This window comes from Pteropus vampyrus, unplaced genomic scaffold, assembly GCF_000151845.1.
Source record: "Pteropus vampyrus isolate Shadow unplaced genomic scaffold, Pvam_2.0 Scaffold177, whole genome shotgun sequence".
Lineage (NCBI taxonomy): Eukaryota > Metazoa > Chordata > Mammalia > Chiroptera > Pteropodidae > Pteropus > Pteropus vampyrus.
This window is the reverse complement of record NW_011888958.1, coordinates 210,095-233,916: the sequence shown is the minus strand read 5'-3', so window position 1 is coordinate 233,916 and position 23,822 is coordinate 210,095. Positions and strand designations below refer to the sequence as shown.

General features: G+C 36.5%; 1 protein-coding gene across 13 annotated transcripts in view; it reads left to right on the top strand.

Moving 5' to 3' along the window:
• The window catches only part of GPATCH2L (G-patch domain containing 2 like), a 53,937-nt gene that overhangs the window by 2,585 nt on the left and 27,530 nt on the right, over positions 1-23,822 (top strand). For 3 of the 13 annotated variants that reach the window (XM_023537088.1, XM_023537093.1, XM_023537084.1), the window contains exons 2-9: positions 89-763; positions 11,197-11,261; positions 16,044-16,220; positions 17,747-17,826; positions 20,492-20,559; positions 20,965-21,048; positions 21,536-21,590; positions 23,560-23,645. In XM_023537088.1, coding sequence (XP_023392856.1) covers positions 102-763; positions 11,197-11,261; positions 16,044-16,220; positions 17,747-17,826; positions 20,492-20,559; positions 20,965-21,048; positions 21,536-21,590; positions 23,560-23,645 — 1,277 coding nt within the window. In that variant the 5' untranslated portion in view covers positions 89-101. Of the gene's footprint in view, positions 1-88; positions 764-11,196; positions 11,262-16,043; positions 16,221-17,746; positions 17,827-20,491; positions 20,560-20,964; positions 21,049-21,441; positions 21,482-21,535; positions 21,591-22,800; positions 22,884-23,559; positions 23,646-23,822 lie in introns of those variants that run through there. The other 10 variants (XR_002782947.1, XM_023537086.1, XM_023537087.1 and 7 more) reach the window with 7 other exon arrangements.

The window sequence follows — 23,822 nt, the reverse complement described above, 5'->3', positions numbered from 1 at the left end:
AGAGCTGTAATCTACTTTATAAAATTATTCTAAAATGACAAATTCTATTCAGGTTCTCTTTTTTTCCTGTTTTTGAACTTCCTTTTAGTAGATGTGGCCTCATGGATGAGCTGGTACATGACTTAGCCTCAGCCTTGGAGCAGACATCTGAACAGAATAAGCTTGGTGAGCTGTGGGAGGAGATGGCCTTGAGCCCCCGGCAGCAGAGGCGGCAACTTCGCAAACGGAGAGGCCGAAAACGTCGCTCAGACTTCACTCACCTGGCAGAACATACCTGCTGCTATAGTGAGGCCTCTGAGTCCAGTCTGGATGAGGCCATTAAGGACTGTCGAGAAATGGCCCCAGTCACCAATTTTAGTGACTCTGATGACACAATGGTAGCCAAACGGCACCCATCTCTTAATGCCATTGTTAAGAGTAAGCAACATTCTTGGCATGAATCTGACTCCTTTACTGAAAATGCACCTTGTCGACCACTCAGGCGCCGGCGGAAAGTGAAGCGAGTGACATCAGAGGTGGCTGCCAGCCTTCAGCAGAAGCTCAAGGTGTCAGATTGGAGCTATGAGAGAGGGTGTAGGTTCAAGTCTGCTAAAAAGCAGCGTCTGTCACGCTGGAAGGAGAATACTCCCTGGACCTCATCAGGCCATGGATTGTGTGAATCAGCAGAAAATAGGACTTTCCTAAGCAAAACAGGAAGGAAAGAAAGAATGGAGTGTGAAGCAGATGAACAAAAACAGGGCTCTGATGAGAACATGTCAGAATGGTGAGATCTCCCTTACTAAGTCAAAAATTTTCCTGATTATTTAACCCAAGTACAGATCCACAATTTTGATGAGTTTAATTTCCTTTCAAACTAGCCACTGTAATACTGACATTATAGCCCTCCTTTTAACCAATCAGCTAGTATTTATATCTGGCTTTTTAAGTAACATTCATGATTCTGTTTTTCTATGTCAAGAAGGCGATACTAGAAACACATTTGTTTCTAAAAATTGTTTAAAATGCATACCTTAAATGCGTACCAGAATTTTATTTTAAAAAGAGTTCGCTGCTATTTATGCCATGTAGTTTATACATAGGTATTGTTTAGAACCAGGGTCTCTGCGGAGGCTGGGGGGTGTGTGTGTGTGTGTGTAAATGCTGGTGGCCAAGAGTTTTAAAATGTACCTAGGAAACTTCCTTTACCCATTAAGAATCATGGCCTTAGATACTTCTGGTCTATAATTCTCTTCTCTGCAATTTACAGTTTGACAGTATTGAACTTATTTTTTATGGCTGACATTCAGGTTGTCTGAACACATAGTAGACTTTGAATATAACAGTATGTACTGAGTCCCATCAGTCTTATACCAAATGTCATTGATCCAGAAAAATTTGTCTCTAATGAGTGTATATTTAAAATGTCAGTGTAGTTTTTATTTTTTACATCTCAGATAGTTCTAGGAAAATTGAAACTCCTCATCTAGACACTTTAATAATAATAATAATAATAGATTTATTGTTATTATCATTATGTGTGATACTTGTTGGTGTTTTGGATGGGGCAGTTCTTTGTGGTGAGGGACTGTCCCATTCCTTGTAAGATATTTGGCATCTCTACATTGTTGCTACATCCCTTCATAGTATCAAGCCAAATACCTCCATGGGTGCTCCCTAGGTGGGTTAAGTAGTCCTGATTGAGAACCATTGTATTCTATTATTGTTGATATTAGTTAGCATTTATTAAGCACTAACTGTATGCCAGGCACTGTACTATTGTTTATAACACATATTCTTATTTAATGTTAATAGCTCCACTGTGTGTTAATTACTGCTATTTGAATTTTATAGAAGAGAAAATTTAAGAGTGATTAGATAATTTGCCCCAGGTCACCCAGTGGCAAACCTGATTCCAAAGCTCTTACTTAACCACCATGTTTCCTTGCCTTTTGACTTCGTCTTTTCCATGGCTTTTTCTGTCTCATCTTAACTTACAAACTTAGAATGGGTGACCTTTCTTAGGACTTTGCTTCTCCTGAAGTTTGAGAAGCAAAGACATAAATCTTAGGAACTCTGAGGCGAGGGTGTGTCAGCTGGTTTATGGATAGTTAATCTAGCTTTAAATTTTTTTCTTACTTTATGTTTGCTGGTCTCTACAACTAGGGAGGCTTATAATTTGGCTTTCCTAATTTTCCTCTAATATATTCTAAGGCCTGCTTACTTATATGTATAATTTTGGATATAAAGATTTTTTTTTCCCTCATCCTATTTTTAATCAAACAAGAAATGCTTAGTCAACTTGTAGCCTTTCACAGTATCGAAGCCCTCAGTAAGGCGCGTTCAAGTTTGTTTTAATATTGAGCATACATTACGAATAGTAATCATCTTAATGTTGAGAATGGAGATTTTAAAAATAGTTTTTTTGGGGTGGTAACTTGTGTATATTTCTTCTCCAGAGTTTCTTGTTAAACTATGACATAATTGTGTGTTAGAGAGTGTTAACTGTCTGATTTAAGATTACAGCCCAAGTATGGTTCCAAATGCAGAGCCTATAATCTGGCAGAGAGGCACTTCAGTCTTTCCGCTTCCTTCATAGCGCAGACACATCTATTCACATTAGTCAGGTTGTGATAATACACATTTTAGTTCTCTGAGAGCCTGGGTAAATTGAAGTAGGCAGCAATTCTTATGAAATTCTTACTCTTCAAATTGAGGAGACTTGTTTCCCCGTTTGAACTGTCTCCCTGGCCCACAACTTAAGAGTTCTTTCAGTAATATGGATGCCAGAGTCCTTGTGCTATGAGGGAATAATGGGTGGGAGAAATAGAATGAGAAAAATTATTCTTCAGAATCTAATTATTTAGGAGTCTTAGATTGTCTTTGACTTATGTTGACTACCTGTAGTTAACAAACAGAAGTGCTTTGTGTCCCTCTGCCCCCAAATCTACTCTCAGAGGCAGAAGGGTGATTCTTACATATTCTTTAACTGCATACTTTGTTCAGCTCCTCAGCTGAAACTAAAAGTCTTTGCCCTGGATGATTAAGCACACTTTATAAACAGGAGTAGCGTTTGAGTGTGTTTAAGTATATAATGGTTTATGACTGGGATATTATACTATATTGGTGAGTTGCTTCTGTCAAAATTTTCCTTTTTTGTGCATTAAAAGAAATACTTTCAAGAATCCTCCTGGTTACTCTTTTATAAATCTGCTTGAATGCTCCAGTTTATTCATATAAAGATCAAAATGTAGAACTTTTAATCAGTGATATTGAGGGTTGTCAGATATGATCCAACTTGTAAAATTATTAAGATGAAGTTGATCATCAAGCCTAGCGTGGCCTAGTCAATGGATAGAATGTTTTTAAAAAGTATGTATCAGAGAGCTTTGTTTCTAATTTCCTTAAATTTACTCTGCTAACTAAACATGGAGTAGTTTTAAGCTTAACCAATACTTTTTGCTTTTCTCTTTCTGTTCTTCCTTCCGTTCTACACCAACCAATCCCTCAAGAGGTCTGAGGAACTAAAAGTAGTTAAGATGTAATAGTTTTCTTAAGCCTGCAAAAAGATCAGTTATTTTAATATTTTTCTGTGCATGTGTGTTCCATTCTAAAATGGAAGAACTCTTGTAAAATTACTTTCTACTGATCTTTATTTAAAATGCCTCTATGACAGCTATTAATTAGGTGATTCACGGGTTAGTTTTGCTCAATTCTTCGCTAAGACATCATTAGTTTGTTCTCCTTGAATATAGTTTAGCTTCTTTCCTTTCATAAGTGAATTGGTTTGGTTATGGCCTGAAGTCGCAGTCAGGAGCCTTTCCTAGGGTGATGTATTAGAGGCTGATCTTACAGGAAAGAAAATATTCCCTTCTCTTAGAAGGCAAGTGACAAAGATAGAGTGCTAAACCTTCCCCCTCCTTCTCTAGCCCAAGCTGACCTTCCGCGGCCCCTTGGTGCTTCTTGTTTTCTTATTTTTATAGAAAATCAATATCCCTTCTGACACAAACAATAGCTCAGAAGCAAGAATAAATGGGAGAAAGCTGAGATCTCTGTCCGTCACCTCTCACTTTAACTCCCCCAAACTCTTTAATTATGAGCACGCTTTGCTCCAGGTGTTTGCAACAGTGAAATTGCTAAATGAGGACCATTTTAACCAAAGATTGGGTGATCAATAACACTCTATAGCAGTAGCTTGTTGGATCAATAGCATTCATTATTTCATGGTTAAGGTAAAGTAGCCTCCTTTGCAAGTGGAGGTCATTAATCAGAGGTTACTGGAGCTGTGGAAAAGAATATATGTGGTAGGTTGAAGATGTTCTATTTTCTATTCTGCCGGTCACGATGCTGACCAACAGTATAGTTAACATTGTTGCACATGGTACTATTGCGTTAGAGAGTATTGAGTAGCTAGCATAGTGTGCTTATATAGACTTAGTCAAAGTTCTGCTTGTACATCCCTAGGAACAACTGAAAAAGACAACTTGGGAGGTAGATTTGATACTATTGTATTTGAGGATCTGTCTCTTAAAAGAAATGTCTACCTCTTGAAAGAAATGTTAGGATTATTCTGTGTGGCTCCAGAGGAAGGACTAGGGCTCATAGAAAGTACAGAGTTAAGTGTTGCCTCAGTATAACACATTACATTCTAAAAATTAGAACTCTGTATAAATGAAGTGAATTGTTTCACCAAGTGATGAGTTCTAGATCACTGAAGGGATTCAAGCCTAGGCTCGGTGACCACTTCCTGAGTTATTGTAGAGTTGAAGAGATTGAACTGAATGACCTCTAAGGCTCCTTGCAGCACTGAGATTCTGTAATTCTTTTTAGTTACAACCTTCTTCCTATCACTGTAACTTCATTTTTTATAAAGCATCTGATAAGCAGTCTCCATTGCCCACTAAAATACTTACGAAGGCATAAACATTGCAAACTCACATCACTAGAAACTGGGACTTACGTTGGCCCATTGTCAAGATTTCTCCAAACTACAGGACAGATAGAACTGCACTGGAGAGTGCACTTGGAAGCCCTCATCAATGGTGCTGAGCCTGCCCTGAAGGTAGACAGCAAGGCCCTGCATCCTTTCTCTGTAGTCATCCCTTGGTTCCAAAATGTAAGGTCCATTTCAGTCAGGAAATCAGGCAGCTGCAGTTTGAGCCAGGGTGGTGTTCCATCCTTTACTTCTCAATCAGTATCTCAGTTTTTGTTTGGAGGCTGTAACTCCCAGAATACACTTGGATAGGGAATCTTCATGTTTTCTGTGTATATATATTTGTGTTTGGGGTAGGAGGCAGTCATAGCATATTGAGTCCTAGGAACTAGAGTCCTTAAGAATAAAGTTTACCATTGGCATGTGTAGAGAATGAAAAAGCACTCATGGTAGAACATTCTGGAAACTGTAGCACTTTTCTTACCTTCATTTATAGCAGACTCCTGGTACGAGGTAAGAATGAGGCAGTGAGGGTTAGAAGATCCTGTCTCAGTCCAACATAGCTATATGAGATAAAAACCTACCGGTGACACTGGGAATTAGGCTAGGGACTCTGCACATCCTTTTGGCCAGTTGTAATGTGAGAAGAGCGTGTTACCCATATCTAAGGAAGCAGAGAACGGGACCAAGGGCAATTTGCACACCCTATTTGTTGGCAAATACCAGATTCTAGGTAAACCAGTTCTCAGCAAGAGGCCTTTGAACAAGTTCTGGAGAATAAGGGAAAGGGAACATCATCTTGAAAGTTCAGAGGAAGAACACGTCTTTGAAAGTGATTGCCAGTGGAAGCCAGGAGAACATTTTAGAAAATCTTCATTAGGATGCAAGAAGATATAATCACTTTGGAACAGGAGTAGTAAGTCATAAGAACAGAAAGATGGCTATTTGAAAACCCAGTAGTATGGGAGAAAAAACTGTAGGGAAATTTGAAATGTAATTGCAGTGTTAAAATGAAGAATAATTCATTCTCTAGAAACTTGAGTTCATGATGTAGAATAGAATATTTTGGAATCCCTCCCAAAATGTAGAGGAAATAAAAATGAGAGTGAAGGTTGATAAGATCTGGAGGACAGAGAGGCCCAGTCTGCAAGTATGCAGATATTCCCAAGGAAGAAACAAAAGTATTGGAATAGAAGAATTATTAAGAAATAATGTGTTCCTGGGTTGCAAAAATTAATTATAAAGATAAAAAGGGAAAATAATGAAAAGAGACCTCTACCTAGATATATCCTGGCAATATTTTTGCATTCTGCACTGGTGGCAGCGGTGGAACAGGTATAAAGAATAATCTTGAAAGAGATGAAAAAATAAGGCTGGCATTCATACCTCTGGTACTAAATGTGAGGGACTACATTTGCCTAGAGAGTTTTGAGAGGGAAAGGTTGCCCTCCCCACCCCTCATCTCCTGAATTTTATGTATAAATTTAGAAGATAGATTTCACAAGGAAAGCAGCACAAAGATGTTCTCATATGTAGGTCTCAGAAGGTATGCCCTTTAAGAATTTACTCTGAAAAGACATTTCATCTAACTGAAGATGAATCACTGTAAGCTCTAAGGAAAGCTAAGTCTTAAAAGGATGGGTGGACTTCTCTAAGGCACAGCCCCCAGCTCAGTAGCAGAGTCCTGAAGAAAATCATTATCTCTGTAAAGTATATCTGATTGCAGTGGCCCCGTTAATGAATCTGAAACTGGAGAGGTTGCTGCCTTCATGATGGCATCTGAATGAAACTGAAAAACACCTTCATTATACATTCTCATAATTTATTGGAATAATTTTGCAATCGATGTGAGATATTTCTCTGAAAAACCTCTCAGTCATGTGTACTTGCAGATTCAGAAGTCTGATTATTTATGGTTACATATGTACCCCATCTACCTAAGAAAAAGATGGGAAGATTGAGCAATGTCATCTTTGGGCAGTATGTCTAGGAATAACATTTTTTCTTTCTGTTTTTCTGAATTCTAAGACAATTTAAAATTTTTATTAAATGCATTATTATTTAATTTAAATGAAAATCCCTTATTTTTTATCATGATGATGTAAGCCATGCTTGTTTCTTTTAAAATTAGATGTAAATGACACATCTTATTTGTTTGAGCTATTTGGTTAATCTAAATGATTAAGAAACCCAGATGGTAACTTATTGATAACAACTTTTGATTATAGATCAGCTAATTCTGTACCTTATTATAATTGAGACAGGAATAAACTATTCTCATTCAGTTCTAAATTTATAGTGGTTAGGGATATGAAAAAACTAGCAAGCTCTCAGGTCAGAGGAAAGTTGTGGTTTTTTTCCTTCCAATTTTGGGAATTTAGAGAACGTAGGAAATTTAGAAAAAGTTTTTGTAATAAAATGTTAGGAGAGGAAAGCCTCTGGAACTGCAGGTTAGGTGGACTTTCTTTACTTAACATTATTTCAGTCGACTGGTTCACTTGCCTTTCTAACAGCATTGTAATAATTAGATAATGCAGTAGACAATCCAAAATCCAGGCTTTAATTTTGTTTGTGTCTTCTTTAAAATGGTGGCTATGCTGCTGAATTTAGTATGGGAACATTTTTTAAAGAAAATATAGAGAAGTATGATGTATTATTACTATTTTTACTCACAGGCATATTTTTGAGAATTTTGGCTTCTAAAATGGGGTGATTTCCTCAGTATTAGGTTAAATTCTAGGCTTGCACCACCTCTTATCTGCAGTATATTCATTGCAAAGGATTCTTCTCTCTACCTTTTCACACCCTTTTCCCGTAGTCTTGACTAAATTTTTAATAAAATGCATGCATTTAAATTGCGATTGACATGTTTCTTTTTTAGTTTTAGTGCTGATTATAGCAGTGTCTGGTATATGGCAAATAATAAATGTTTACTAGTTGAATGAGTGGAAGTTTAGGAGAAATGAGGGGCAGGGAATCCTTCCTTCTTTTTCTGTTAGAGACTCTTTATTGGCCCAATTTGGGATTGAATTTTTTTGAATAATGTGTGAATTATTTGTAGAGTAATACATTTCTGCTTCAAAATATTTTAGAAATATTCTAGGAAGATTTTTGTATACAACCTATTTATAGATTAGAATCATATAAAAACAGGGAGTAACAGCTCCGGAGGCAAAGGCAGGAGGCACTGATGCCTCTAGCAGTTGCTGCCATTTTAGGAAAAGACAAGATTTCCTTACCTGTTGTCTTGGTGGGCTTTCTCTGAAGATTAATAAAAGCTGAGTTTCTGTCTTCCTGATTAAGCTCCAGAAGACCACAAGTGGAGTGGACACTAGAGGTAGGATCACATTTTTTTCTTATAAAAATGAAGAACAGAGCGTTTTTCCTTGCCTGGTAAAAAGGCTCATAGCAAAAGAGTAATAAACAAATTTGAAGGTTTTAGAATGTGGGAGCCTGGCATCTTTTAACTTTTTGACCTTGTGATCTGCAGAGATGCTAAAATTGTCTTTATTGAAAGATAGTAGCTTATTTTTTAACAATGTTAAAAATTCAGTTTAATTAGCTAAATTAACGTTTTATAATTGACTGAATTACTATAAAATCCTACTAATCTGATTTTATTTTTAAATCATAATCTCTGAGCCAGAAGTGAAGGAAGGCTATAGGACTGGCCTATAACTTCAAAGAGGAACAATATGCTTCTACTTGATAGCTAGCAATACATTTTTACAGGCTGTGTTCTAGTTTTTGTGTACAAACATGCCACGAAGTTCCTGTTCTTTTTCCTCATTAAATTTTGCTCACAGTTTCTTATATATGATTAAATATCTACAATGCAAATTCTTCTGAGGGACTAAATAGAAATAGCAGATGCTATCAGATTAAATTGCCATTTTCAGATACTAGTAGAAGATACTTATGTAATAAGTAGTCTGTAAGACATAAATTATTTTTTGATGAAGAAAATACATATCTCCCTTGATCATAATCTTAAAATCTTGGTGCTAGTTCAGTGACATCATTGCTATTACTCTAACTATATATAGAAAATTTATAGAAGAGATTAGTCCAAGCTCTTTCAAGGACAGTGAGTCTTCCTTAAATGCTGTTGACAAAAATAGAAAATGTACAATGTTAGGAAGGATTGAGGTTGCCAACACCTTTTTTGATCCAGCAAATTTATTTGAGATTGCCCCCTTTATTTAGAATATGAGGAGAGAATGTAATTCATGCAGAAAAGGATCAAGGAAGCACTGTGTCTTGCAGTCTTTAGCAGTGTCTGGAAATGAATGGGGAAAAGAATTGATAGGTTTTATAATAAAGCAAAGGTTTTAATTTTTTAATTGGAAATTTTCAAACAGAGGGAACCATAGATGTTGCGTAGTAAAACTAGTAATACATGTCGAGCAGGCTTCAGCAAACTTCCTCTTTAAAGAGCCAGATAGTAAATATTTTAGGGCTTTGTGGGCAGTCTGTTCTCTGTTGCAACTACTCAGCTTTGCAGTTGTGGTATGAAAGAAGATACAATATAGAAATGAATGAATGTGGCTGTATTACAATAAAACTTTATTTACAGACACTGAAATCTGAATCATTTCCACATGTCAGAAAATATTCTTCTTTTGATTCTCCCCACCCCCGGGGATTTAAAACTAAAAACCATTCTTAGCTCACAGACTATACAAAAATAGGTGACTGGCTGTTGTTCACTGACCCTTAAATCTCAGTTAGTGATAACTGCTAACCAATAAAGACTATAACATGATGGTGGAGTAGAATATCTGTCTCATGGCCTAATAGGCTTTTAAAGCCCTTCTTCATATCAAGGAAGTTAAACAGTATAAAAAATGCTTTACCTTTGAGACAAGACGAGAATAATAAAGTAGTAATATGAGAGAATGTGTAGTAACACTCAATGGAGTTAGACCACTAATATTTCCAGGAATTTGCTGAAGATACAAAAACAAACCATTAAGTTCAGCAGCACAGTTCTTTGAATTCAGAAGTAGGAAGAATGCAGTATCATGAGGATGTCTTCTGGATTTAATTACAGAGCTCTTTGAAGATTCTAAATCCAACAGAATCCAGTGATATAGTTCTGTATGAGATTCCTTACAATGACACCTGAGAATGTTCCCACTTATATGTAGAGAAGAAAATAAAATGAAATAACCTTTAAAGAAATCGAGAATGTTTTATTGGTTCCTGCTGCAACAAGTCTTTTATTAGATGTTATTCAGAGAGGAAAGCATTTCTGTTTAATTTAACCAGCATTTTTAGTATTTAGTGTTGGCAAGATATTTGAAAATACAGCAAAATACAAAATGTTTTCAGATCTTTGATCCAGAAATGTAGACTAGGATTTTGCCACGCCTGTTCCTTATTCAGCATGGTGAGAATGTTTCTTCCTTGCTTTGATTTTTTCCATCTTCTAGAGCAGGTGAAAAAAATTGGCTAGCTTGGATAGAAACACTCCCAATCAAGAAAATAGCTAATGTGTAAAGAACAGAGTTTTTCTTTGAACCATAGAAATTAAATTTGATGAAGATTAGGTGAAAGAAATGCAGCCTCAGGAGAGGCAGAATCAGTTGTTAGCAGTAGCTCAGAAAATGAAGCTTATTGGACAGAATTCTATGGGGCAAAAGTTTTAATTCAGTGAGTTCAAATGGAGTTTATTTTTATATTTTTATATTTAACCTTAATTTTCTTTTAAAAAACGAGTTTTGCTGAATCTGCTTGATATCAAGGAAGACGTTAGATTTAGAAAATATAACTTTTGTCATACTGATATTTTCCTGTTCATGGATTTTTGTTTGATGCTCTATAAATGGGGTGAGGGGGCGGGACAGGGAGGTGTGGAACTTCAGAGATGCTAGATGTCTTAAAGTTGGATAGCTTCATTTGAAACTGATAGTTGACAGTATTTAAAAATAAAATCGGTTGGTAATTTTGTAAGTTTGTGTTATTTAATGTAACAAACCAGGTTGAGATTACTTCTGTGAGCCTTAATAACTTTCTGATGTTAAACTAACAAAGAGACTTCAGATATTTCAATAGTACTTTGAAATATAAATAAAAGTTTTAAATTCTCCTCTTACATATCTTTTGTCTTGGGGGAAAAATAAACTTTCTCCTGTGACTTAACCATGCAATTTACATTTCTGATTGGCTAATGAAATTAGGGGAACTTGAGATCTTTTGATTTGAAAACCAGAAAAATCGACAGTGCTATTTTTGACTGGAACTGATGTTTTTTCTTGTGTTTTACTTTTTTTTTTTTTTTTCAGTGAAACCAGCAGTGTGTGTAGCAGCAGTGACACAGGACTCTTTACAAACGATGAAGGACGACAAGGTAATCTTGATCCCAGTTTTGGGATGTTGGTTCAGTGTTTCTGGGAAGATTCTGATGACATTGTAGTGAGTCACTGCAAATATGTTGGTTGTCTATGGTAGTGATTCTCAAACTTCAAGGTATATAAAGAGCCCTGGGGAACTGTTAAAATGGCAAATTCCTGAACTCCTGGAAATCAAATAGGTCTAGAGTTGGCCCATGGAATAGACATTTTTCACAGGCATCTGTGGTGATTTTTATGAATGTAGTTCATACTTTGAGAATCATTGATCTTGGGGGTTATAGTGTCAAGGATGGGACTTTGGTAAGTTGCTTTTTATTAGAACCAAAATAATACACTCATGTATTATTCTGTTTTTTGGATGTTAAGACATTCTTACTTTTACATAGGGAGGATTTAATTTTGTAACTTTATTTACAAATGATCACAATGTTCTGGGTGAATATGTTATAGAAAACATCTTTCTAAAGTTAAAATGCCTGAAGTTTCTCATAGAGCACTATGAATAAGGCTGGTGTATGTTAATTATCAGTTCTTTATTTTTACTACCTAAACAGTAATTTGAAACTGTGTTTTTGTTCTGTATACTTGCTCAGGGCTGCACTAATTACAAACTAATAAGAATTTAGTTATGGACTAATAAGATATAGCTCTTTTGGACTGTAGTTTCTTGCTTTAAATAAGGGATTTGTAGATCTTTAAAGTTCCTTCTCCAGTGATTTTTCTCCGAGAGTTAAGTGATTGAAGGACAGAGGCATGGTGGCTACATGTCTAGGTTGTTCCAGATAGGCTCCCTAGCAGCTGAAGGGATCTTGGGACTGTGAGACTCAGGATCCAAGTCCTGATTTTAGAGAGAAACCATGGGAAAGGTATCTCACCCATGCCTCAGAGTTGTGGGTCTATACGGAGTTGCTAAGCTTCCTATTATATGGAAGTTGGGAGTGCATTTCTATCCCTTTATGATTCTGAGAGAGCTAGGTGTCGTTAGAGGTTGTGTGCATGGAGAGTGTGTGCTTGTATATTCCCAGGTAGGTTCTAGCCGGGGTCTTGATTCTCTTATCTTATACCAGGAAAGTCTGGTTGTCTTTCCATGAATGAATTGGTATATACTGTTCAGTTACTGATTTTTGCTCTTTTTCTTTGCTTTAACTACAATACTGTGATGTATCATAATGTACCTCTTAAAGGTTATGGGGCATAATTATACAGAGGTATAAAATAAAGTATGGACCTATTACAACAGATTAGGTTTGGGGCCTTTGGAAAACCTTTGCACTGATAAGAAATCCTTGCTTTATCATAGAAGATTGTGGAATATTCTATAGCCCCAGCTTTCCTCATTGTTTCTGCCTCCAATTCACACATTCTGGTGATATTTTAGATGCTTAGAGTTCTCAGCACAAAGCTATGTTATTTCCTGCGTCCAGTCTTTGTTTATGCTGGTCTCTGCCTGAAGTCTCATCTTCACTTTTTCTTGAACGGCTGATCATCCACCAAGACACAGTTCTTTTGCCCCTCCAGGGCATATTTACATACAACATCAGTGAGTTTTCTTGCCCTCAGTTTCTTGTGTTTGGCCAATAGGAGGCATCAGCAAAAGAATGGAGGGGAAGGAGGTGACTGAGACTGGGTGTAATAGTCAAATTTTTATTATGATAATGCTGTTTAACCTCAAATTGTCAGTAGTTTACCACATTTATTTCTTGCTATGGGATTGGGGGTTAGCTGTGGCTCAGCCGATCTTACCTGGGCTCAGCTAGTCTCCATGTTTCAAGTCGGGTTTGTATCTACTCAATGTATCGTATTCTGGATAGTAGGCTAACAGAGCAATGACTATATGTGGCATGGACTTCTCTTGGTGGAGGATATGAATGTCAGATGACCAAGCCAGACCATGCATGGATAGTTCAAGTGTTTACTTGAACCACACCTGCTAATGTTCTACCTAAAGCAAGTCATATGGCTAATCCCAATGGAATGAGGAAGTGTGCTCTGTCTCAGAGGGAAGGCCCTCTGGAATCCCATGGCAAAGGGGGCAGATGTATCATTCTATTTTGAGGTAGTACAGAGGTGGAAACAATAATGCATTCTACCACATTGGATTATAGTTCTCCTTGGCTCCCTTTTTGTTGGACTACTGGTTTTGTTTTGTTTTTTTTTCTTTCATTACTTAGTTTATTTTTATAGTTTGGGTAGGAGAAGAGTCCGTAAACCATACAACAGTTTGCCCCAGCTCCGAAAATTTCAGAACATCCTGGCACGTAGTAATAGCTTCAACAGTTTTACTACAAGTGATCTTTTGCCTTCAAAACTCTTTAAGGCATCACACACACCCTTTATTAGCCCTCTAAGGAATGAATTTGATCTAAGATGAAGCAACCCTCCATATGTATTTCTTTATATCACATCCAACATTTAAATTAGTAAAGCCCAAGCCAACCAGCATTCCTTTGCTGAAGACCACCACTTCTGTTGGTCAGCCTTCTGTAGCTGTAGTTCTCTCTGTGGTCTGATAACCATGCTTTCTCCTCACTACTTCAGGTCTGGTTAATGGTAAAGACTCCCCACTGTGCTAGACGCAGGGTGCTTCACCATCCCTTATTGGTTTCTATTAATGCTGTCTACCCTTTGTGAATAGTCATTTCATTGAAGTCTGTTATTCTATTTAAATATGCATGTATTTCCTAAAGGGATTCTGACCGATACTCTCAATATAGGCACCATCTCCTAGAATCCTTACTCTTTTCTTTCCCTATACTTACTGCTTTATTAAGTGATTATTATTACCGTATTACATTATTGTTTGTAGATGTGTGTCTTTTCCATTGAAACTTTTCAAAAGTAAGGATTTTTTTTTATTATTTGCAACCACGATAAGTTTAACACATTGCCTGGCATGTAGTGAGCTATTAATAAATAATTATTGGGAAGCTCAGTTAAGGGGAAACTTCTTTTTTTTTCCCCCTCGAATGGAATTGTACACAGAACCTCAAATCATAAAACAGCTAAACCTGTTTTGGTTAAAGCAAGATCCTAAGGGAACAGGACGTCAGGAGCCTGATCCACTCAGCCTCTTCCTTATTCTCTGGCAGCACTCTTTTGAGGAGCTTCTGCATCAGGCATCCTAGTGAACCCAGGGTGAAGACTACTGGTCTAGATGATCTCACAAGGTTCTTCCAGTTCAGTGAGTCCCTTTTTATATTATCAAAAATCTTTAGTGAATGCTTGAGAACCAAAAAAATCTCATTATATTTTACCCTTTGTCCCCAGAAAATATGATCTAGCTAAATAAGCTGTTTTAATAAATGGCTGAAGGAAAGCTTATGAATATGAAAGGAATTAACATATCGAAGAACATAGGAACTAATCATTGTTAATTCCAATGCCTTCAGTTCATCTGTGTATGTGGTTTAATGAGATGCTTTTAGTGGTTCTCAAATTGTGGTCCCCAGACCAGCTTAACATCTCTAGAGAAATTGTTAGAAATGCAAAGTTTTGGTTGTGCGCAGATCGGAATCAGAACTTTGGGGGTAAGACCCAGCAGTCTGTTTTAACAGCCTCTACTTGTCCTTCCAGTGCACACTAAAGGTTGAGAACCACTGTTTTAGAGAAACGTGTTGGTGTGTTTTTATAAGAGAACACTTTGAATAACTTCTTTAGAGGCAGTATCTGTTGCTCTTCACCAGTATGCAGCTTTCCTTTCCTCCTTTAGCGATCTCCACAATGGTTTAAGAGTTACTGTTATCCTGGGTGTTAGTGGCCCATGAATCTGATATTTCATGTGATTGGCATGTCCCGAGCAGCTTTCCTGGAATCTAGTATACACTAGCGAATGAATGCATTATGAGCTCTTTAGATATTCTTGTAATACTTTTTTCATCCTTGCTGTTTTGAAAGGAGGGTGGGGTGGCAAACATAAAGTTATCTATCTTACTCTTTGTTGTCAGGAATAAACTCTATTGGAAACTGAGTTGTTATTACTATAGCCAATAGAAAGAAGTTTAAACCAAGAGTGTGGATATATGGGTCTTGACTTTGTCATTAATGAAGAGTATGGCCTTGGGCAAATGGTATAGCTTCTTGACAGGCCTCAAGAGTTTATATTATTTGTTTCTGAGGTAGTTTTTTCCTGCTGGCTTGGATCGCTAGTGTCAAGGTGATTTTCTGCCCTATTAATGAGGTACCAAGGAAAAACCGAAGTATGGGTATACATTCTTTATTCACTTATTATGAGAAATGAAATATATTAAGAAATCCTTCAGGAAAAGCTAATTTTGAATTGCGAAACATTTGTGGGCTTTGAATCCCCAAGTTCGTTGATACCACTGAAAATGGTACGTGGGAGACAGTTTATTTTTGTGGTAAGGCTGTGGAGTGAGTTGGGCTTTGAGTTCAAGTCCTGGCTTCATCATTTACTGCCTTGACCTTGACTTCTTTGGGTTTTAGTTGCCTCATTTGTAAGTTGGAGTTAATATAAGGTTTGGAAGAGATAACATATTACAGTATCCTGATAGGTGGTAAAAGTTTGGTAAATGGTAGCTTTATTAGTTTTTAATGTGTAATGCAGTCTAGCATTACACATTATGACATTTTGAAACTAGTTTGATGTCTCAGTTTTCATTATAATATGGGTCAAGAAGAAGGATCAAAACAATTTTTTTGTACTTTGACTTTATTTAAAAAGCATAATTAAAACTATAGCACCAAAATGTTATCCTCTGTTTTAGTTTTTGATAGAGCATGTTAAAATTCCAGCTTATGAAACGATCGCTTTACTTTAGGGGATGACGAGCAGAGTGATTGGTTCTATGAAGGAGAATGTGTTCCAGGATTCACTGTCCCTAATCTTCTGCCCAAGTGGGCTCCTGATCATTGCTCTGAAGTTGAAAGAATGGATTCTGGATTGGATAAACTTTCAGATTCCACATTCCTTTTACCTTCTCGGCCAGCTCAAAGAGGTGAGTTCTCAGGAGACCAAAATATACTTCACACGTTCGTGGTTCTCTTTGGGGAGAATCATCTCATGGCATACATACTCCTGCTGCTCAGCACACATTAACTATCTGAATATTGGGGCTAGTCTAGAGATTCGTCTAGGGGATTCAGGGGTGAATCTCAAAGTTTGAGGTTCTCTCCATTCTTACTTAAGTCAGTCCTTGGAGACTCTTGGGATACATATTGACATGGCGTTCTTTCAGCTTGCCTTTGCCATTTGTGCCAGAGTTAGGAAGCCTAGCAGCATGTCACAGCTGTTTATCCTACTGTGAAACTGATGGGCTATTGAGTGAGTGCTTACTGGAAGCCTGAAGTACTGGATCTTGGGAAAGAACAGATTTTAGTAAGAACATTCACATACAAGATATACTGGCATTTTTAAATGGATGATATAAAAATATTTTTTAAATTTTATTTTAATAATTTTATTATTGTGGACTTCAACACAAATATATACCCCTTCCTTTTGCTTTTCCTTTAATTACGATGTAGCAAAGTAGAGTAGAAAAGTCTAGGACAGGGAGAAGGAAATGTGGTAATACTCTCTGGGACTGTCTCCCTAGCTCTGTGACTGTCCTTGGAACTCAGGGTCATTTAAGATGTTGTGACATTAAATAAAACTGTTTCAGAAGTTTATTTTAGCTCTACAAATTTATGATTCTAAGATTCTCAGTAATCAAAATCAACTAGTTAGTCAAGTATCTGTTGAGCAGCTGTTGTGATCAGAATTACACTAAAAGCAGTAAACTGCTATTCTATAGCATTTCGTTGAATTTGGGTGATTGAAAGGCCTTCTCCAAGAAGTTGGTTCTTGGTAAAGGCTACTCTCTGGCTTTGGCATGTTGTTTGCTGCCTTAACGTTCATCAAACATTCCAATGACCATTTCTAAAAGTTCTTTATGGACCACTTAGAATATACACAAATAAGCAAGAATAGGAAGAAGAAACTTAAAATGGCCTGTAATCCCACAGTCAGAGACAGTCTCATCCATAACATTTTGGTGTGTTTCTTCCAGTTGTTTTTCTATGTGTAGAAAACATACAGCAGTTAGAAAAAATGGGATTATATTACACATGCTATTTTTACCATTATTTCATGAATTAGAATGTTTTTGAGTAATAACTAGCATTTAACTTATAATTAGAAATACCTTATATTTGTGTAGTTTTTTCAGTTTATAAATTACCTTTCATGTGCTATTTCATTGGGTTTCAGAACACCCCTGTAAGATAGGAATGAGCAAGTGGTTATCCCTCTATTATAGACAAAGATGCCTAGGTCAAAGGTAAATGACATAGCCTAAGATCACACCACTGCTGACAAAGATGGGAATAGTAAATCTTTGACAAATAGCCTAGTGATACTTGTTTAAGGGTCAGTCTAGTAAGATCCTGGGAGGTAAGGCGTATCATTGCTAATGAATCTTTCACATTCAGTTCCTGAGGACTTCTTCCTTTTTATTTTTTTATTTTTTTAAAATTTTTTTAGGCTACCATGCTCGCTTGAATCGTCTGCCTGGAGCTGCAGCGCGATGCCTCAGAAAGGGGCGGAGGCGGCTTGTTGGAAAGGTGATAGCTCTCACTGTTTACTGTGCTAAGTGGGAAGATAATATTTCCTATGAGATTTGTGTATTTACTTGATAATCAAAGGTGCTGCAGAACTTCCTGGAGTTAATTAAGACAACTAGAATATTTTGCGAGTTCACAAGAGTGAACATTATGTAGGTAGGATAGGAATGGCTCTATATGTAAAAGATGGTTTAACTCATACGAAAGTTCTGACGAAGCAAACCCTGTGATGGCATTATCTATTGTTTGTAAATCTATAAGCCTGACCTCTGTCTCTTTTACTCTTTTGATTAATATGATATTATGTACATTAAATACTTCGCTTCTTTATGACTCCTCCTGAATTCATGAAAGCTTCTTCTATCTTAAAAAAAAAAAAACTGGAAAAAACCCTCTTACCAAATTTCAAAACCTCTCATTGGCTATTAGGGAGGAATACTTACTACTTATTCATTTCTGCCTTTGCCGGTAACTGTGCTAGTCATTCAGTTCATTTAACCCTCCCAACAACCTTGTGAAAAAGGTGATATATTCCCCTTGAGCAGATGAGGAAAACTTGGGTTCAAAGAAGTTCAATAATGTCTGATGTTATCTAGAGAGAAGTGGCAGAGTATAGAAATTGAACCCGAGTCGACTTCTCTTTTTTCTTTCTTTCTTTAAATTTTAAAAGTTATTTTATTTATTGTTTACTTTAGCTTTGAGATTGAAAATAGGTTAAGACTGGGGCTCATACCCAGTCAGAGAAGATGGAGGTGGGCAGAGAGGAAGGGAGAGGAATTTTAGAGCATTAATTTGTTCACTCAGTAAGCATTTAGAGCGCCTACTATATGGCAGGCTCTATGCCAAGCCAGTTTGGCTGCCCTCTGAGAGCAACTATTTTTTGAAGTATTAGCCATGCAAAAGAAAGGCTGTTTAGTTCCAGATGGACTCAGATTCTTTTTATCTTTAAATTCAATTTCAGTTTCAAATTAGAAAGACATTTGGTTATTAGAAGGATGATACTTTCTTTTGGATCAATCATTTTACCTACAATAAAAAGCTACTTCTGCTATTCTGGGTGCTTATTCTTGACAGCTAGCAGGATAAGAATGAGTCTATGGGGCGGAGGGAAGCAGGAGGTTGGGAACAGGAAACAGAGATGGTTTGATTTTTTTCTCTTAATTGGTTAGGCTCAACAGATAATGTTCTCCCTACCACCTACCTTTGTTTCAGCTCCTCTAAAATAAGAGCTGTCCACTTGCATGGAAGTCAGTTCCTCTTGAAAGCTCCCTTTAAGGAAGGAAACTAGGGCCTATTGGACATCTCTAAGGATTTCAAATGAATAGAATAATGTTTACTTGTTTAATTCATCTTCATCACCTTAAAGGGATATTTGTCATTTCTAGCAGAGGTCACTGTTCTGCTGCAATTCTTCCCCTTCCCCCATCTCCCTTCTCTTTTTCTAAATTGTAATCATAAATAATGAGTTTCATTCACAGCTCCCTGCCAGCGAGCTGCTAATTACGCAAAGTACTGCTTGTAATTTACACAGTAATAAACTGTAAATTTAAACATTACGGCACTTTAAGTTAATAATTTTCTGCTGTAACAAATAGCTCATTTTTCACTCATCTTTCCCTTGGTCTCACTACCGTGGCTGTGTCTGTGACCAGGAGGCATAGGCATAAGGGATGAAGACATGAAGAATACAGTATGTGAAACCTTTTCATTTAGCTCCACTCTTGCCTAGAATCTGACCTCAAATTAATTTTTCTGTAGCCAATTCTGCTAAAATGTATTTCTTACTGTTTAAGCTAACCACACACATAGATGAATACAGATAATAATATTGTCCAGAAACAAATGTGTTTGAGTAACAACAGGCTGGACATTCTTAACATTCCTGCCCATAACTTATGCTCTCTCATTTTAACACGTACTCATATGTATGTAACTCTTATCCATGTGCCATTAGTATGCTTCCCCAGGTACTGTGATAGATATTCATTGTAAATGTACTTAAGTTAAAGGAAGGTAGAGTGCCTTCTGCCATTTTCCAGTCTTTTGGATTGCTTGTGTTGTTATGGGTAAGAATTCATATTATCTTGAGAACCCCAAATTTAAGAACCAATTTATACAGACTTCTGTTTTTACTTTAGGAGATGACCTGTAACAGACAAAATACAGAGTGACAATTTTTTTGTAAGTTACAAAAGTTCTTTGATGTTTTACATTTAGTCAGAGGGTAGTTAGGTGTTACCAGTGAGGACTCTGTACATGTCCCATTATGAAGGCCATTGGGACTATAATCATACGACTGTAAGAGCTTGATGTCTTGGCCTGTTAAAAATTGGCCGTTAGATTTTTTTTAAGTGTTTTTATTTCTGTATACTTCAATAACTCCAGGAGGTAATACTCACTATATTAAAATACTATATATATAGTAAACAATGTTTATAATGACTTTTTTGGAACACTAGAGAAGAATTAGGATAGCAAGAAATACTTTTAAGATAGATTCCCATAAAAAGGAATATAGTTACTGTTGGATTTTAAGATTGACTTTTGACGTGTACCTTTGACGTTGCTGGCACAGTTATGGCAAAGTGTGAGCTTGATGACACATCGTATTTTATATATTCGTTTCTGTGGTTGGATGACACTTTTGTCTTCCTTGTCTTTTCAGGAGACCAACATAAGTACTTTGGGTACTGAGAAGATAGGCCACATCATTAGTGACTCTCGGCAGAAAGAGTAAGTGCTTATGTATTTACTGGCTCTTCTAGTCTGATTCTTGGAGAAAGAGGCAGAGGGAAGTTTTATGAAAAAACCTTGAAATCTGACTTTAGAGCTGAAAGAGGAGATCTTAAAGATCTGTACTTTATAATAGTTAACATGGCCCATATCCTAAACCTATAAAAGTGATATTTTTCCTTCCTAGACTAGTTTTTATTTCTTTGCTTTTTATATCTATAGGTGCTCCATTATAAAAGTAGCCTCCAATAAGGATGTTATATTTTAAACTCATTTTTCTGTTCAAAATGGGTGATTGCCTCTACATTCTCTTATATTCTCTTCCCATTTTTAGACCTCTATATAGAGAAATATCTTTTTGTTCTAACTACTGAGATTAAGTACAACTAAAAATCCTGTGTGTAGTTGTAGGAAAATCATTCCAGCCTTTCTTATGACAGCCTCGTCCCCTAACACGATTGGCTCGTGTTGTTGCCTGTACATGACAAGGTCAGTATTCAACTATGATCTTTTACCTATCCAGATCGAATTTTTAATTTACAAAATAGGCAAAATGTACGTGTAGTTTATGCCCTTGTTGGAGTGGGAATTCTGTTGTCACTGCACAGCTGAGAGTGCATTGGCGTCACACTATAATCTGGGGGTTCTTTTTAGTGTGTCTAGTCTTTTACATTTCATTACAAGGCTTTTTTCTTTGACGAGCTGTTTTCTGCAAAAAAGTTCCTATGCATTTAATATCTCTCTCCTTTTCTCTTCCAATTCCATCTTTTTTCTGTTTGTCCACTTCATTATCCCAACATCTTTTTATCTTTTCCTCCTCTCTGTAATTTTTCTACCACTTCTTTTATTGTTTTCTTTCCTGTTATCTCTCCCTTTCTTTAGTTTCTGGTTACCATCAGCTGGGAAAAGAGAACGAAATCAGGTAAGATCTTTTCTTTGTCATCTTTATTTTATCATTTGATTTCCTTTTCTTTAGAAAGAATAAAGCGTTGGCTTCTGATTTTCCACACATTTCTGCTTGTGCACATGAGGTAAGGTTCCCACTCCCTGTGTTATGATTTTCTTGGAGGACTGTTTTCCAAGAATATCTGATATTCACTGATAAGAACTGTAGCTAATTCCCCTTGATAGGTTCATCTGTGATCTTTAATTTATTACTTATAATACATACATTTCATAGGAATCTCATTTTCTTTTTAGTTTTGAACTTTGCAGTAAGAAATCAGAATCAACCTCATTTGCTTATGGTTTAGTTCAACATCAGAATCCTGTGCTGAGAAGTACAATGTTGAAGCCTAAACATATGAAACAGAAGAAGGTAGAACAGCATTGGGTGAAGTGGGGTCGAGGCCTTAGAGTCTTACTTTCTTAATTTTGTCCCTAACTACCCCCTGAGGGAGCCCTTGGCATATCTAGTCCTTTTGGGGTGTTTTAAAATTACTGACAGTAGCCGTGTTCCTTTATGTTTGAAGCTTTTGATTTTGGCGGGGAGAGAGATTGCTTTATCTTGGTGATTAGTTATAAAATAGATGTAATCATTATATCAAACTTGTTATTCCATAAAAATTAGTAAAAACAAGGCTGAGTAATAATAATTGACATAAAAATATGAAGTAAGTAGTGGCGCAGGTGGTAGGCAGATAAAGAAAAAGCCATTGAGGTGAGATGTGAGAGACTGCAGTTTGGGGAACTCTAAGCTAGAGTGCTAATCCTGTTTGCATCAGAGGATCTAAAAGTAGAAGGGGACCTTTGGGGATCATCTTCTCCAGATCTGTTATTTACGGATGAGATTTAAGCTATTTGTCCAAAGTCATGGAGCTAGTAGAACTGAGACTGGAACCTCTGACACAGAGAACAGTTCTGTAATTTGTAGTCTTTAAAATTCTTTTGAAAATAACCATTCAGAATAATTTTGAGGGAGGTTTATTTATTGTGGGAAAAAATCCAAAGAAAACTAGCAAACGTAAAGTGAGGTTCTTTTATATGTAGTATCCCATTTGATTCTCACAACTACTTTTTTGAGGCAATATATGTTTTATAGAAGGGAAACTGAAATTATAAACTGAAAGCAGTATTTCATTTAACCCTCACAATAATCCTGTAAAATAGGTACAACAGAGAGCAATACATGCATTTCACAGATGAGGATAATAAAGTTTAAAGAGATTATATAATTTTTAATACATGGCAACTCAGTGGCAGACTGGAACTAAATGTTAGGTGTTCTAATTCTTTGTCTAGTTCTGTTTCCGCTACACTATGCTGCTGGTATGTGCTAACCAGTTATTCACTGGAAACATTTGCCAGGATAAGGAAATGAAAAGGTAATTTCATGATAGTTTTCTTGGGAACAAGGGCTTATAATGAATAGACATAAGTTCCCGTTATGTCATTTATAAGGTACAGTTGACCGTTGACCAACACGAGTTTGAACTTTGTGGGTCCACTTATACATTGATTTTTTTTAATAAATACTGTAAATGTATTTCCTCTTTTTTAATGATTTTCTTAATGTTTTCTATTTTCTAGCTTACTTTCCTATAGGAATATAATACATAATGTATATAACATATAAAATATATGTTAACTGTTTACGTTATCAGTGAGGCTTTGGGTAAACAGTAGGCTATTAATAGTTAAGTTTTTGTGAGTCAAAGTTATACTGGGATTTTTGACTGCACTGGGGGTTGGTGCCCCAACCCTTGTGTTATTCAAGGGTCAACTGTACTATCTTCTGCCACTTAAGTAATTATTGTGTATCATAAATTTTTGACAGTTGTTGTTTACCAAAGAATAGTCTTTTTTTGAGGTGTAGTAGATGAGGTATGCTGCATTCATGGGTGCACTATTGGAAATGAGCAACTTTATTGAATGTTGTCTGTGATATAGCAAGAGTTGAACAGTCAAAGGGGAAAGTAATCAAAAAGCAGGTTACCCTTTATGATCAATCAGGTTTGTTTCATATAAGCCTTACTAATATAATCTTGTTTATTTTTGCAGTTTAATCCCCTTTCTCCTCTTTACTCCCTTGATGTTCTTGCTGATGCTTCTCACCGAAGATGTTCACCAGCACACTGCTCGGCCAGGTGATTGTCTCCTAGTGGCTCTTTCCTTCCAGACAGTACCAGTTTCCTTTTTATAACACTTTTTAAATTATAAAGTATATTTGTGTATCGTATCCAATTTGATCTTTACAACCTTTTGAGGTCAGTAGATGTTTTACAGATGCAGAAACTGAGGCAGAGTGGCAAGGCATCTTTCCT